Genomic DNA, 16,546 nt, shown 5'->3' on the forward strand with positions numbered 1-16,546 from the left:
TCTCTCAGTTCAGAGTGATATCCTTTGAAGAGTCCCTGGCCTGGAAAAATAGCATCCCCAGGTAGAAAACAAGTGTCCCAAACGTGAGCCCACTGGGGACACTGCAAGGTCAAGCTGTAGTAACCTGGACAGTAACCATCTTTCCCGATCTATGAGGGAGGGCAGTCTAAAGCAAGATGAGCTGGAATAATTAGAAAACGTTAGGACTTTGGTGATCAGTCAAATCAGGGTTCTCTCGATCTTTCGATTTTGGAGCTACACAAGCCTAAATGCCCTTTACTGTGAAAACTGAGTTCTTTAATTGTAACTGAGAAAAGTTCTAATGGAAGTACAGAGGCCATGCAGTCCCCTCCCCGTGTATGTCTGTGTTTCTTTCCCCCCAAATAGGCTACAAGTATCCCACCAAAATGTTGACAAGCATTGTTCATTTGGGGTCTCCCACCAAGCCTAACAGCACTAGGTTATGTGCCGGAGATTCGTGAGTGTTTGTTTGCAGAGGACCATGCCCAGCTGGTCCTGTTTTCAGATCACACGGTAGCAGTGTCTCTCAGCAGGTGTTCCGGTTAGCTTTTAGGTTATCCTCGAGCCCCTTTCTCACACTGGGTTATCACTATCATTATCTCTCAGACAGAGAAATTGGTTTCAGCAAATGAGTTTGCTACCTTTCATCCGGCTCTCTGCCACTCCAGCACTAGGCAGAATCCACATCGTCTGGAAGGGAAAAAGAGAAAAGTAAATGGTTCGAGGGGGAAATGGTCATGGCAGCTGTGGCTATCTTTAAGAAGGTGCTGGATATCCATAGGGATAGAAACTGCTATTTTCAGAACTCTTGGAAAATTAATATCTTAATTCAACTTTATAGATGGGTTGCTAGTGTGACATCATATACAATAGAAGAGATGATGTATCTGCTGACTTCCCTTCAAATAGTTGTGATGCTGTCACATGACAGATCTGTGGGGTAAATTGTAATTAGCATACTCAATTATATGCTATGGGCTTCAGAAATCAGTTCGGGGGGCGGGGGAGGGATGGATCAGTCTGGATCCTCTGTGGGATCTAAGTGTCCCGCTGTTCCTGGATGTTTGTGTACCACTGTTGCTGTTGTGTCTTTAAATCACTGTTCTAAACGGCTGAGACAAAAGGATGGGCTTTCTTTTCCCACCCAAGCAAAATCTTGTGGCCCAAAGCTTTTCTCGATGACTTACACACATGCAATCAAAATTTTTAAAAATATATTTTAGGTGGATGTATGTTTTGCCTGCATGCGTACCTGTGCCACCATGTGCATGTCTGGTGTCCATGGATACCAGAAGAGGGTGTCTCACCTTTTGGGGCTGGAGTTACAGATGGTTGTGAGTCACCAAGCGAGTTCTGGGAATTCAGCCTGGATCCTCTGAAAGAACAGCCAGTGCACTTAACCACTGAGCCATCTCTCTGGCTCCTGCAGGCAATGATTTAATGAACTCAGAATTTCTCTGAGTCTACTTCTATATCATACATACACACACACACACACACACACACACATACACACATATAATTTTTCATCTGTGTTGAGAGTGATATCTGTATCTTTCATTTCACTTCATTTAGGTTCCTTTTATGCATGTGGCATATATGCACATGTATGTACACTTGTGTGTTTGTGCATGGGGAGGCCAGAGGCTGATGTCAGGTGTCTTCCTGTATCTCCACTTAAAAAAATTATCTTGCTTTATGGATGTGTATGCTTTGCCTGGAGTTACAGAGGTTTGTGAGCTACTCTGTGGGTGCTGGGAATAGATTTCAGATGCCCTAGAAGAGCAGCCAATGCTCTTAACCATTGATCAATCTCTCCAGCCCTTCCATGTTATGTTTGAGGCAGAGTTCCTCACTGGGCCTCACTAATTTGGCTAGATTGGTTGGCCAATGAACTCCTAGGATCCTCTCTCCATCCTCCAAACACTGGGGATATGGATGCTGAAAGTCTAAACTCAGGCCTCATACTTGTTTTGCAAGCATGTTGCTCACTAAATCATATCCCCAGGCCTACATTAGGGTTGTTTGAGGCAGAGTCTTTCTGTGTAGCCCAGGCTAGCCTCAAGTTTGCTGTCCTTCTACGTTTGCCTCCTGAATACGGGGCTTATAATAAATGTATGTCACCACCTCCAGCTAAGGCATCCATTTCAAACAACACTATCCTTCCCTACTGCAAGGCATACTCTCTCTCCACTAGAAGGTTATCAGAGTCAGAACAGCATCTAGAAAATGGCCTCATTTGTAGGATCCATGTATACACGGAGTTAAACTTCTTTGTGTTTGCACAGTCAAAATGAAGAACAAGGCTGACAATGCTGTTTCGTCGCCAAGAGACTTACAAAGATGGCCTCATGTTCAGAGCCTAGAACGGGATCACTGGCTGTAGAGAAAAATGAAGCTGTTGAATATGGACAGCAATTTCTAACCTTTTCCAAAGACATCCAGTGGCCTTTGATTAAAGTCTCTGCTGCTTGCTCTTCCTCCCTCCCTGGCTGTAATCGTTGGCTTGGTTTTGGGGCCACAGTGCTTCCTTTGTACCATCTGCAATCGTCACCTACACAACTGCCAATACCTATACCACGCGCTAAGCAATATACCCGTGGTCAGATGGCTCCCCAGTGGCAGAGCCAGGGCCTAAACCATACGGGTGGTCTATTGGATTCGATCTGTTTTTAGGAGCCTACACTTTTGATGACTGTTCCCCATAGTCTCATAGCTGACATTCTGAAATCAAACTGACCCACAAAGAGGACAATTTATAACTCCAGCTCAGCAATATGTCAGTCAGTAAACTCAAATGTATTTCCTTTGCTGTAGACCTCAGTTTCCTTGTCGGGGTCTCTGGTTTTGTTTCTGTCTTTGACATAGGGTCTTCTGTGTCTTTGGCCAGCCTTGAACTCACTGTGAAACAGACCTAATCTTTTTACCTTTACCTCCTGAGTACTGGGATAGATAATCACACACCATCACATTCAGGGATGTCATCCATTTAAAAATCACAGTCCACCCCTTCTCCAATCCATGCCTGGTTTCATGGGGTTTTTTTTTTTGCGGGGGGGGGTTCATACAGTCCTAAGAGCTTTGTGCCTACTAAATAATCCCTCTGCCAACAGAGAAGTACCCAGCTCAGATCTGGAGTTTCATACCTATTTCCACTCTCCTAAGCCACAGTCCCTGCTCAGTGCAGCTTTGGAATATGTATCTTGGACAGGTATTTTCAAACCTAAGATTGGAAATGCCCAACCTCCCAGGAATTACCCACTCTAACCAGCCCAGAAACTAGCAGACTCTACTTCTGTTATCCAGCATTTGCAGCAGCAAGCATTGATATCTGGAAGAACACACCACACCAGGAAACAGGAGATTGTGATAGGCACAGGCATTTCCAACTCTCCATCACATCAGCTCCTTTGGTTTTCCTTCTGCAAGCATCCTATCTTGCCTTTGCCACGTTAGCCTTGAATTTTCTCTCACATTGTCTTCTCCTACTTCTCTCTGGCTCACAATTACTAAGTTTTTAAGGTCATTCCCTGGTTCTCCATCTGCTAGGAAAACATTCATATTTTATAGCCCCATTTATCTGATTTGCAACTTTCAGGGTACAGGATTCGCCTGTGAAATGACAATCCTAACATCCATCTTAGGAATATCCTAGGAACTGCAGCACAGAATGCTGGACCAGAGAGCACTCTGAACGCAATAATACATGGAACAAACATTGGCCATTATTAGCACAAAAAGCACAACAGTCTCTAAACTATGGAAATGGAAGTGATTTCTACTCCGCATCATAAACCATCCCAGGAATTACTGCACTATGTCTCTGTTCTCCAGCATTTACAGCAGCAAGTGTGGATATATAGAGCAGAAAGAACAAACTACATCAGGAGAGAGGAGACTGGAATAGCTACAGGCATTTGAACATGCCTCTGGAGGCTCTTGGCATCTATGTCAAATTTTTCAATGCCCTTATTGAGGTCCCTGTGTTCTTCAATGGACTGGGAATAATAATGTTTTCTTAAATTAAGGCAGATATTACAAACTGGTAGCCTATTGGCTGAATTTGGCTCTCTGACATACATCATTTAGCAGATAGTAAGTAACCTTGAAAAGGTGGCGCATGTGTGCATTTAAATGCTGTTTGTTGTAGGTCAAGTGCTTTCAGAATCAGACTCTGAGCCAAGGATTTGGGCTCAAGAAAATATTCTCAAGTCAGGCATGATGAAGCACTCATGTAACCCCCACACTTGGAAAGAGGAGTCAGGCAGCTCACACATCATCCTAGACTATACAGTGAAGCCAAGGTTTGTCTGGACTATACACCACATTGTCATAAGCAAAGTGCTCCCAACAGAAGTTGCTAAAGGGGTCGGAAAGCAGAGTAGACAGACAGGGAATCCCAGCAAGAGCATCTGGGGAGGTCCCAGACTCAGCCCGACGCCACAGGGAGGGTCTCAGCATCATGGATAGCACAGAAGGTGTCCTGCCTGGAGTTAAATGTGTGCATCTCAGTGTCCAGGAAGAAGGAGCTTAAGTTCCATACTCTTCCCTGCCAAAGACCCGGAAACACATTCCTGGAGGTCACGGGGTGAAATATTAGCAACACAGTACGTGGAAATTGAGGAGTGTGCGAAGAGCTGGCAAACTACACTCAGGATTCCATCTGGGGACCAAGCGGCTCCACCACAGACAGAATGCAGGCATTCTAACTTGCTATAGCTCTGATTCCTAATGCCAACCTATGGCAGTTGGGTTTTTGTCAACTTGACCTAAGCTTGAGAGTCATTTGGGAAAAGAAAACCTAGTTGATAAAATGCCCCCTTCCTCATCAGATTGCCTACAGGCAGGTCTGTGGAGCGTTTTCTTAATGATTGATGTGGGAGATGTGGGAATTCCCAGTCCCTGAGCAGGTGGTCCTAGATGATATAAGAACGCAAACTGAATAAGTCTCAAGAAACGACCCAGTCAGCAGCATTCCTCCAAGGCCTCTGCTTCTGTCCTTGCCTCCAGGTTCCTGTCTTGGCTTACTGGGATAATGGTCTGTGATCTATAAACCAAACAAACCCTTTCCCCTCCAAATTGTTCTTGGCCATGGTGTTTTATCACAGTAATACAAACCCCAACCAAGGCATAGATTCAAAGTATCCCAAGTTCTATAAACCCTTGATCAATTACAGCCCTGGGGTTTTCCTAATGGAAGGGCTTGGGCATGGCACCATGCTTGGAAGTGAGGGTGGAGTCTAGGCTGATTGGATTGTACTTCATTTAAAAATCTACTATCCACATCTGAGAATGGAGTGTACAGTGAGGATTATGGAGACTTGAGTTGAAACTCTTCCTTTGCAAGATTCCCTTCATCTTCCCCTTTACTGTTAATTTATTTGACCTGGCTGGTAATGGCATAATTTGCGTGATAGAAGATTAATGAGGCAATGCTAGGTCAGTTCTGGAAAGATGGAGGCCACTGGACCCTTTCCTTAGCATCATACATTGTGAAAAGTACCAAGAAGCCGTGAGACTCAGAAGGGCACTGTGGTAATCATGATATGGAGATGCTTTGCCTAGGGCTCTGTGTTCTTTGGCGCTTCTGCCCCGGAGGTCACTATGAAGCCGGTTCCAAAGAGAGAGAGAGAGGTGAACTTACTATAGTGAGCTCCCAATGTAAACGCTTAATTGTGGCTATAACCTCCAGAAATATCTTGTTCTACTAAAGCTGGCGAGCTTCGAGGGATAGCAGCCACAGGTTATTACACAGAAAATGGAGGGCATTAAACATAATTCTCTCTAGGAGGCTCCTCTAATATCTCCTAAATGTGTTTTATATCTTTAACATTTTCCGCTAACTCACTGCAAAAGGTCTAGTTTGGTTTTAGTCCGTTGGAGCTGAAGATTGATGTAACCAAGGAAACTGGCTTATACCTCACATTTCAAAACTACAAATGGTTCCATAATGGTAACCTTTAGAATTGTCCCAGCCATCATTTTGCTGTGGATGTATCTCTAGAAACATGGAAGTACAGAGCCAATGAGAAAGTGACCAAATTTAAGTAACAGCATCATGTTGTGCAGAGAGAAAGTCACAAAGTTTTAAAGCAACAGCAGAAATGATAGGAACGGCTCAGAGATTCTGATTTGGGTTAGAGGGATAGCTTGAGACGCGTCTTAGTTTTCAAGATGGAAGCAAGAAATGCAACCTGGATGCTTTTTAAATGAGTCCTCAAGAGCAGACCAAAAAAAGGACAGCCTGTCAAAGGGTTGTCCTTAAAACTTGGACCAGATATTATAACTCCCTCACTGGCTCTGAAGGTAGATATCTGGGGCACCAGAATTCTATTTAGTTACCAGTTGTCTTAGGGTTTCTATTCCTGCACAAGCATCATGACCAAGAAGCAAGCTAGGGAGGAAAAGGTTTATTCAGCTTACACTTCCACATTGCTGTTCATCACCAAAGGAAGTCAGGACTGGAACTCAAGCAGGTCAGGAAGCAGGAGCTGATGCAGAGGCCATGGAGGGATGTTGCTTACTGGCTTGCTTCCCCTGGCTTGCTCAGCTTGCTTTCTTATAGAACCCAGGTCGACCAGCCCAGGGATGGCACTATTCACAGTGGGCTGGGCCCTTCCCTCTTGATCACTAGTTGAGAAAATGCTTTACACCTGGATCTCATGGAGGCATTTCCTCAAGGGAGGCTCCTTTCTCTAGGATAACTCCAGCTCATATCAAGTTGACACAAAACCAGCCAATACACCAGTCAAGAATAGGTCCCTTTTATAAAAGGTTGTTTTAGATACAATAGACTAGGGCTGCCCCCGCTCCTTTTTCCCCCACCTGGCTCAAGCACAGCTGTGAGTAGACCAGAAGGCCAGATTGTTACTGGGCTGTAAGATGAGAAATCTGGTTGTGGACCTGTCACTTACTAAGGAGTGAACATGAAGAGACACCAGAGTGGATAATACAGAGGTCATAGCCTAGCTGAGGAGAGATATCGGCAGAAGTCGTATCAGTTAGCCTAATGTGATGGCATTCATTTGTACTTGAGATCTAGAAGAAGAAAGATGAGTTCAGAAATTGCTTGTATCATCAGAAATAACAGAATAAATGAGTGTAATTGCTTATTTTTTTTTTTTTTGTGATCATTTCCCAGCACACACAGACCTCCTAAACACAAACACAGCAAGACAAACAATCAACTTTAAGGATGAAAGATTTTTTTTTTCTTCAATGAGCATAGAGTACTGACCAGACTCCTGGAGTCGGTGGGTCCCCACTGATTAGGTGGGATTGTGTTTGATTTTTGTTCTGCTCTGCTCCTGCACATGTTTGTCATATGTGTAGAAACCTTGTATATTTTCAGCTTAAGAAGGATATTCATTTGCCTCTGAAGCCACATGAGCAAAATAATGTGTTAATATGACACAAAAGAAAAAAAACAAAACAAAACAAAACAAATGAACAAACGAAAACCTCTGAACTCAGAACAAAGGTGAAATCTAAAGGTTAAAATATGAGGGCCCAGGTTGTCTGATAGAATTAAACTGTAGATGGCTGTGGCTGCAGACGGAGTGGAAATCTGGAAAGGCACCACAGGAAATCTAAGAGAGGGATAGAGAAAGGACTCTTGCTTGACAGACCTGCCTTGGTCTGGGAACAGGCTAAGAGAGCAGCAGCTCTGGTCTGAAATGAATGAGAGCCACACCCAAACTGTTAAAGTCAAGGGCTGTTTTCCCATCTGCTTCATGGTTGACATCTGATGAAGTCATTTGATTCTCATCAAACTCTGTGACCAATGATGATGAGTATAAATTCATTGGTTTCTCAACAATACACATGTAACCCAGACATAAGGTTTCCCTCCCTTCTCCTCAAGAATGCAGTATTCTTTTAGCTACAGGGGATGTAGAAGATTGCATGCTGCTAGGGCTGTCCCTAAGCATCCTGGGATTTCTATTCCTGTCCTTTGCTTTCTACTAGCCACCCCACTCCTATTGACCTGCCTTCCTCTATCCCCAACTCTCCTATCTATCTATCTATCTATCTATCTATCTATCTATCTATCTATCATCTATCTATCTATCATTTGTGTGTGTGTATATATATATATATATATATATATATATATATATATATTTATATATATGTACAAATGTATGTGCACATGCATTTCTTACAGGTCTCTATTATTACCAGGTCTCTCCCTCTCTGGAAAGTCCATGATGCTCACCAAATAGTCTAGTCTGACTTGCCAGTGAATTATGAGTATCTATACAGCTCTACATCTCCAGTGCAGTGATGACATGTACACAGTACCACGGCACCAGGCCTTTTTAACCTGGGTTCTGAGGATCAAACCTGAATCCTTATGCTTGCACAGCAAACAGTCCACCAACTGAGCCAACTCCCCAGTCTTTCTAGTTTCATCATTCTGTAGCCTGGTGCAGAATTGCCTTGACTTCATGGCAGTCCTCCTGCATTAACATCCTAGATGCTGGGATTCTGAAATGAACCATCCTATCCAGCTGCTGCTACATATTAGGGCAGAGGAGCTAGTGTAAGGACACTGTGCAAGACCCCCACTCTTTTGTTCTGCCCCATTGATCATTCTGATGGGAAACCATCAGATGAAGCCAAGAAGACCTATCAGTTATAGAAGGGTTAAGCAGTTTTAGCTGAGATGTATAAGAAGGAAGATGAAGAGCCAGCTCTTCCCTCCCCCATGTGGTGGTGGGAAGCAGAGCCTTCCTCTTTGTAATTCCTGGCAGGAGACACAGGCAGGCTACTTACTTCCTTCTGTTAATGGCCCATTATTTCCAAGCACACGCAGGCCTCCTAAACACATCCTTTCCTGTCTGAAGTTGGGGGGAACAAAACACAATAAAACAATCAGCCAAATTAAAAACTAAAAACTTAAGGAAGAAAGATTTATTTATTTTTTTTCAATAAGCATAGTCCTGTCTGAGTCAGTGGGTCCCCACTGATTGGCTGGAATTGTGTCTGCGTTTTGTTCTTCTTTGCTCCTACCAGCCTAATCACTGTAATGGTCTTTAATGACTAATTTCTTTTTCATAACATAAAAGACTCCGAGTTGCACTGAATTCTTTCAGTTTAGCAATGGGCAGCTGTTTTCCCTGTTCTCTGTGCCTGCAGCCCCCCCAGCTCTAAATGTTTGCTAACTGTTGTATATGATGTGAGAGGCCGAGGCCTCTCCGCTCCTCATCCATTCATTCCTCAGAATCTTCCCACTGCCAGCCTCTTTCTGCAGAGCACTGGTTTTCAGTTGACTTCCAAACCGGGTCAAGATTCCCTGACTCGTCTCTGCAACTCTTGGTTCCCTGTGATGCAGGAGACTGGATGTGAGTGTTTAGAGAGCAGCTCTTCCCACGCAGTGGTTGGCAGAGGAGTCACTGCCTAAATTCCCGCTGGAGCAGACAGGTGATGTAAAAATGGTGAGGGGCAGGGCAGATTTCATGGCTGTCTCTATTAGTGCTGCTGCTTAACTCAGGCTTGCTGGGAATACCTGTGATTTCAGCACTAGGGAAACAGGCCAGGAGAGTACAAGTTCAAGGCCAACCTGAACTACATGGTGAGATCCTATCTTTAAATAAAAAAAAGAAGACAAGGAGGAAGAGGAAGAGGAGGAAGAGAAGGAGGATAGAAAGATTGAATAAATGGAGGGAGTAAAAACAGAAACAAACAGTCAGAACGAAGAAGAGGAGGAAGAAATAGAAAGAAGAAAACATTTCAACATGACGTTAACATTCAGTATATTCAACCCCCATTACCTCCTTATGCCTCCCTCTTTTCTCTCCCATTATTTGCTTCCTCTTCCTAAATACTCCCTCTTATATGTCTATACTCTTTTTCTTTTAATCTGGATTCCTTACATGAAATAAACTACACCTATGTCTTAAATGGCCCTTTATACTTAACACAATGATTCCCAGTTCTACCCATTTCCTTGTAAACAATGTAATTTTATTCTTCTTTATGTCTGGATAAGATTCCATTAGTACATATTTTCTTATCCATTCACCCAGCAGCAGCTGGTTTCATAGCTCATATTGTAGGTATTACTGTGAGACCCATGTCTGTGCTTGCTTTGACTCTATGGGGCATGTACCAAGATGAAGGCATTTCTCCATCAGTCCCCCTTGGCTCTGCACTTGTCATTAACTCATTGTGTTTGTGACTTTCATCTTTCTGGATAAGTAGTAGGATGGTTCCATTGACACCAGTGGCAGTAAGAGCTTATTGCTGTAGATCAAAGCTGTAAGGATGTACTGTTGGGGGACATGTAAACAGAAGTACCCAATCTCCTCTGAGAGGGGGTAGAGGCATCCAGTAAACATGTACGTGAGCTGAGCTTGGCTGCGCAGCCTTTAATCTCAGCGCTTGGGAGCAGAGGCGGGTGGAGCTCTGTTGATTTCCAGGCCAGCCAGCACTATATGGTGAGATCTTTTCTCAAAAACATCAACAAACCAACAAAACAAAACTGCACAACAGTGTTTGCAGCAGTCTTCTTCCTAAAAGCCAAAACTCAAAATAAATGCTGGCTCCCCAAATTACCACCCTAGCCCCACCCCTACCCCTTTGCAAACAGCAATGAGAGCTACCTGGACAGTGTCCGTAGAGTCCTTGATTGAGTGGGGTAAATTGGGGGTATTTACTGAGAATTCTAAGTTTTCTCTACACCACCGTTTTAGTGTAAGGGCATGCCTTGGTTAAAACTGGGTAAGGATACGGACAGTGGGTGCTGGAGAAAAAGCTTAGCAGTTTAGAGCACCCACTGTTCTTCCAGTTTGGTTTCTAGTACCCACATGACTGTGCACAACTAAATACAACTCCAGTTCCAAGGGATCAGGCACCAGATATGCCTGTGGTGTGGAGACATATTTGCAGGCAGAATTCCTGTACACATGAAATTAAATGTATTTCTTTTTGAGTCTTAAAAAGACTATGATGTAGGGGCTGGAGAGATTGTTTCAGTGGCTAAGAGCATTTGCTGCTCAACAGAGACTCAGAGTTAACTTAGCACATGCATGGGAATGCACACACACACTCATACACACTCACACAGACACACACACTCACACAGACACATACTCTCACACAGACACACACTCACACACACAGACACACACATGTACACCCAGACACACACTCATACATACACACACACTCACACACAGATGCACATATACACACACTCATACAGGAACATACACTCACATACACTCAAACACACACATAGACACACACTTACACAGGCACACACTCACAGACACACACACACACTTATACACACTCACACACACTCACACAGACACACACACATATATACACACACACAGGCACACACTCACAGACACACAGACACATACACACACACTCACACAGACACACACTCACACACAGAGATACATACACACATAGTCACATACACACAGACACACACATACACACAGACACACACACACATTCACTCACACATACACCCCTCTATAAAGAACATTAAAAAGTAATATAATGTAACATGTGAGTACTGATCTTCACAGCAAAGCAAAGATGGTGGTTTAAAAAGACCAGCGATGCAACTTACTGTTTGAAGATTCCTACTGAAGTTCCTCCCAAGAGGTTCTAGAATAAATAATAAAATGGTTTTGTTAGAAGCTTAGTGAGGCAGGTGCCCCTGAGGGCCAACTCCTACATTAGCATGACTTCAGATTGTCCTGTGCATTTGATTCAGCTAATCTTTCTGGGGAAAACAGAAGCTGAATGTGTGCAAGGCCCTAGCTTTGAGACTCATCACCAGAAATATACAAATATATGTGTGTGCAGGTATATATGCATGTGTATGTATGTGTTTGCATGCATGTGCATGCATAAGGGTGTTATGTGTGTGCGTGTGTGTGTGTGTGTGTGTGTGTGTGTGTGTGTGTGTACACAAATGCCTCATGCATGCTAAGGAAAGGACTCTGTCACCAAACCATGTACCCAGCCAAAAGGCCAGGTTTCAGTAAGAGAAGCATAAAATGTTCATGTGCCAAACACTCCGTTTAGTTTAGTAAAAGGAAAACAGTGAGATGTGATAAGTTCCAAGAACCATTTAAAGAGCAAAGACTCAAATCTCAAATAATTCTTAAGAGATTCTCAAGTAGCTAAAAAAAATTTATCTTCAAAATTATTCCCTCTCCTTCTACCTACCTACCTACCTACCTTCCCCCCCAACTTATCTATGTACGAATTTCTTACTATTTTTCTATAACAGAATTATTGAAAGTCTAAAGCTGAAATCAAAGTAATAAGGATAAACATACTTTTTAATGTTTTTTAATATCAAAAATAGTTTATGGGAGGATAAAGTGAAAATTAACCTTTTTTTCCAGAATGTAAAAAAAAAAAAAAAAAAAAAAAAAAAAGCTTAAAGCTGTGTGTGGTGTTCATTCATGTATCCCAGTACTTGGAAGTTAGAGTCTATAAGATAGTCAAGGTTTGACAGCCAGTCTGGGTTTTGTGGCAGGTTTCCACATACACTGGGTTGGGTTGCGTGAGACCTCGCCTCAAGAGACAAAACAAGATGTTAAAAACAAAGAAGCAAAACAAGCTGAAAGACAATGAGAGGCGGGGACAACTTGGATGGGAGAATTCGAGAGAATTCCCATCATCCAAAGTCTGCTTATACATTATATAGACATATATATGTATGTGTGTGTGTGTGTGTGTCTACACACACGTTCATCAACTAACACTAGGCAGGCTGTACAAAAACATGTGGAGGCTTCTGTAGGCCACCAATGCCATGCTTTCAAGAATGTTAAACTGTTGATGTAGGAGGTCTCAAGGGTATAGGAATGGGTCCTGACCACTGCAAGGGAGGCATATACTGAGGGACAATCCGGTCCTCCTAAAGTGCAGAAACAACCGTTTCCATCACATCCTCTTATGCTCCGATGCTCACTCTGCTTCTGACATCTTGCTTCGTTGTGTAATTTAAAAGAATCTTGTATGAGAGCCACTCCTTCGGACCGCCACTGTGATATTGAGATGCTGTTTTCCGGCCATTTGTCTTGAGATCTCTCTCTCTCTCTCTCTCTCTCTCTCTCTCTCTCTCTCTCTCTCTCTATCTCTATCTCTCTCCCTCTCTCTCTCTCTCTATCTATCTATCTCTCTCTCTCTCTTTATCTCTCTCTCTCTCTCTCTCTCTCTCTCTCTCTCTCTCTCTCTCTCTCTCTCTCAGGCAGGGAAGAGAAGCTACAAGAGAGTGTTTGATCAGCAGCCGGGAAGAAGAGCAGAGAGCTCTGGGTTTCACAAAAGGCACAAAGGTTCATTACTGGCACACTCCTGCACGAGAGACTAGGCCAAGAGTCAGTCGATGTGGACAATTAAGCTGTGTAGGTCAAGGATCTGACAGCGTTCAGATCGCTGAAAAACCCATTAGACAAAAATCTTGAGAAACATTTAAAATCTGCAATATTCCATTACTGGTGAGTTTTAAAAGTTGCTTTATTGCTGCTAAATGGTGCTGGAAAGAAAAAAAAACAATAAAAGCCTAATTCTCAACAACATGATGTAGTCAAAAAAAATCCAAACTCTGAAAACATAATAATAATCACTTCTGAAAAACTGCTGCGAGAATTTCCTGTTTCATCTGTTGTTCCTGACATTTTCCCAAGAAGACTGTGTCTTCAAGATTCTTGTTCCAACAAGCTTTGACTTGAAACTGTCACCTATTGAAAAATTTCTCTATTCTGAATCCTTTTAGAAATTACATTTTTGATTTTTTTTAAACAATATTTAAATTTAAATATCTTTTGACCATATTCTTGCCTTCCCCCAAGTCCTTCCATATCCTCTCTCCAACTTCCTACCCACCCAGCTTTAAGTTATATTTTATAAAAACAAAACCCCCAAAACCAAGAAAACCAAAATAAAACAATACCCACCAAACTGTAACCAAGTAAAAGCACATAAAACAACAACAAAAACCCAAACCTGTAGAGTCCATTATATGTTGGTCAACTAAACATGAGGCCTACCCTGGAGTGGTTGATACACCAGGGTTATTTCATTGGAAAAAATGGATTTCCCTCCCCTGGCAGATATAAATGACAGTTCAGTTATTAACCTTTACCCCAGTGGCAAGGTTTTCATTCATTCATCTTTAAAAATATAAGAAGATAAAGTATAATAAAAACTATCACATCAAAATTGGACAAGACAAATCAACCAGAGTAAAAGAGCCCAAGAGAAGAATCAGACCCCCATTCATTTGTTCACTCAAGAACCCCATAAAAACCCTAAGCTGGAAGCCATAATAAGTATGCTGAGGACCTGGTGCAGACATGTGAGGCCCCGTGCATGCTGGGAGTTCATATGAGCATTGCTCATGTTGCATTAGAGGGGGTTGTTTTCTTGGTGTCTTCTTTTAAAGCTTTATCTTATTTTATATGTACAAATGTTTACTTGCATGTATGTCTGTGCACACACACACCCATGGAGTTCAGAAGAGGGTGTTAGATCCTCTGGAACTGGAGTTATAAATGGTTGTGAGCTGCCATGTGGGAAAATGGAATCAAATGCCAGGTCCTTTGCAAGAAAAGCAAGTGCTTTAAACCACAGACCCATTTTCTATGTCCGTTAAATTTTTTATTACATTTATTTGTTTTGTATGTGTGTACATGAATTCGTGTGTATATGAGTGCATGCATGCACAAATATGTTCCATGATGTGCATGTGCAGGTCAGAGGACAACTGGCAGGAGTCATTTCTCTTTCCCCTGTGTATGTCTCAGGGACCTAACTCAGATTGTCAGACTTGGCAGAAAGCACCTTTATTGTCTCTGAGCCATCTTGCTGGCCCAATTTTAATACTTTTAATGTATGGTTTCTTCTAGAAAATTTTTAGATCAAGTTTATTAACTATAACTTATATATAATAAAACATACACAATTATTTTGCATATATGTCATGGGTCTTGACAAGTGTGTAGAGGTTATGATGCTATAACCACCATCTTAATCAAGGAACAAAATATTTCCAAATTACTAAAAATGGCCAGCCATACATTTTAACAGTTTATTCATACACCATAGCATGCTTTTGGTCTTTTTGTTTGTTTCTTTTTAATGATACTGGGGATCAAACCCAGGACCTCAGAAATGCTAGGCAAATACTCCACCCTTCATCTACACCCCAGCTGCCCAGTGTTCTTTAGTCTTTCTGTCAGTTTTGGATTAGCTTGATCTAGACTAGACCAAGGGGAATATTATATACTCTGATGCCCATCATATTTGGCTTGCCATAGCCTTTCTGTTGATTTTCTCTGCTGTTGCTGGGCATGACACCCTATGTCTTTAATCTCAGTACTCCCGAGGCAGAGGCAGGAGGATCTCTATAAATTCAAGGCCAGCCTGATTTATATAAGGAGTCCCAGGACAAGGTTACACAGTGAGATCCTGTCTCAAAAAGGGGGAAGGGGGAGAAAGGAAAAAAAAAGAGAGAAAGGAAAAAAGAAAAGAAAGATCTAATCTCTGCATCTCTGCTGTTGTATATAGAATTATGCCTTGCTATTGCTAGATTATATATTATATTGCATTTTACTAGTACACTTTGATTAGTTGATTCTTGCACTTTATGTTGGAATATTTGGATATTTCCAACCTTTGCTAACACAAAATTAATAGGAACCATTCATGACTATTGTTTGTGAGAGCATATGCTTTCTGTTAAAAACCAATCCGGGCTATCGAGATACCTGTTTGTTTTGTTTTGTTTTGCCACGAGGTGTGTGTGTGTGTGTGTGTGTGTGTGTGTGTGTGTGTTATCAATCATACAAATAATTATCTCTAATATCCCAGGGCAAACCAGTGAAATTTGGCAGTCCGATTAGTGGGGGTGTCCCCTTCAGAGACCCACGGACCGGTGGCATCAGCCCGTTGTGCCCGGGTTCACAGTGCAGCTTGTGGCTCGCGTCCATCTTGCAGGTGGCTCTTCCTCCACATCCCGAGGGGGTCTTGGTGATGACGGGGTGGGTGGGGAAATCTTCGTATGCTTTTAGGAGATTTCACTACTCTTTTCCTGTTCAATGGTCTCTTTGGTTAGCAGGGTATTCTTCTCCTGCGTCTCTGTTTTCTTCAGCTTGGCCTCAGCGAAGCTGGCGATTTCCCCCGTGTCTGGCTTGTCTGCCATTTTCTTACAACTCGTGGATTCTTGTTCCGAGCTCGCGCTCCAGGTGCTCCCACTGGCGTTGCTGCAGCAAGAGACGGAGATATCTCTGTTGTTAAGAGCACTTGTTGCTCTTGTGGAGGATTGGGGTTCCGTTCCCAACGTATTATATGGTGGAACACCAGTTCCAGGGGATCCAGGACCCTCTTCTGACCTTCACAGGCAGTAAGCACTCACGTGATGCACATTCGTACAAGTAGGTAAAAGACTCATACGCATAAAATAAACAAAAATGGAAGTATCAATTCATTTGTTACTACGTTTACGGTGCACAGCATGCCTTGATGCACCTAGATATGGCAGAAC

At 42.7% G+C, this 16,546-nt stretch overlaps 1 protein-coding gene across 1 annotated transcript; it reads right to left on the reverse strand.

Moving 5' to 3' along the window:
- Window positions 1–16,069: 16,069 nt before the first annotated feature.
- On the reverse strand, window positions 16,070–16,204 carry LOC308433867 (thymosin beta-10-like; the record flags this gene model as incomplete). The annotated part of the gene is made up of 1 exon (XM_080933990.1): window positions 16,070–16,204. The coding sequence occupies one exon, from the start codon at window positions 16,202–16,204 to the stop codon at window positions 16,070–16,072; it is 135 nt and encodes a 44-aa protein (XP_080790116.1).
- Window positions 16,205–16,546: the final 342 nt, after the last annotated feature.

This window comes from Micromys minutus (genome assembly GCF_963924665.1).
Source record: "Micromys minutus genome assembly, chromosome: 21".
Classification (NCBI taxonomy): Eukaryota; Metazoa; Chordata; class Mammalia; order Rodentia; family Muridae; genus Micromys; species Micromys minutus.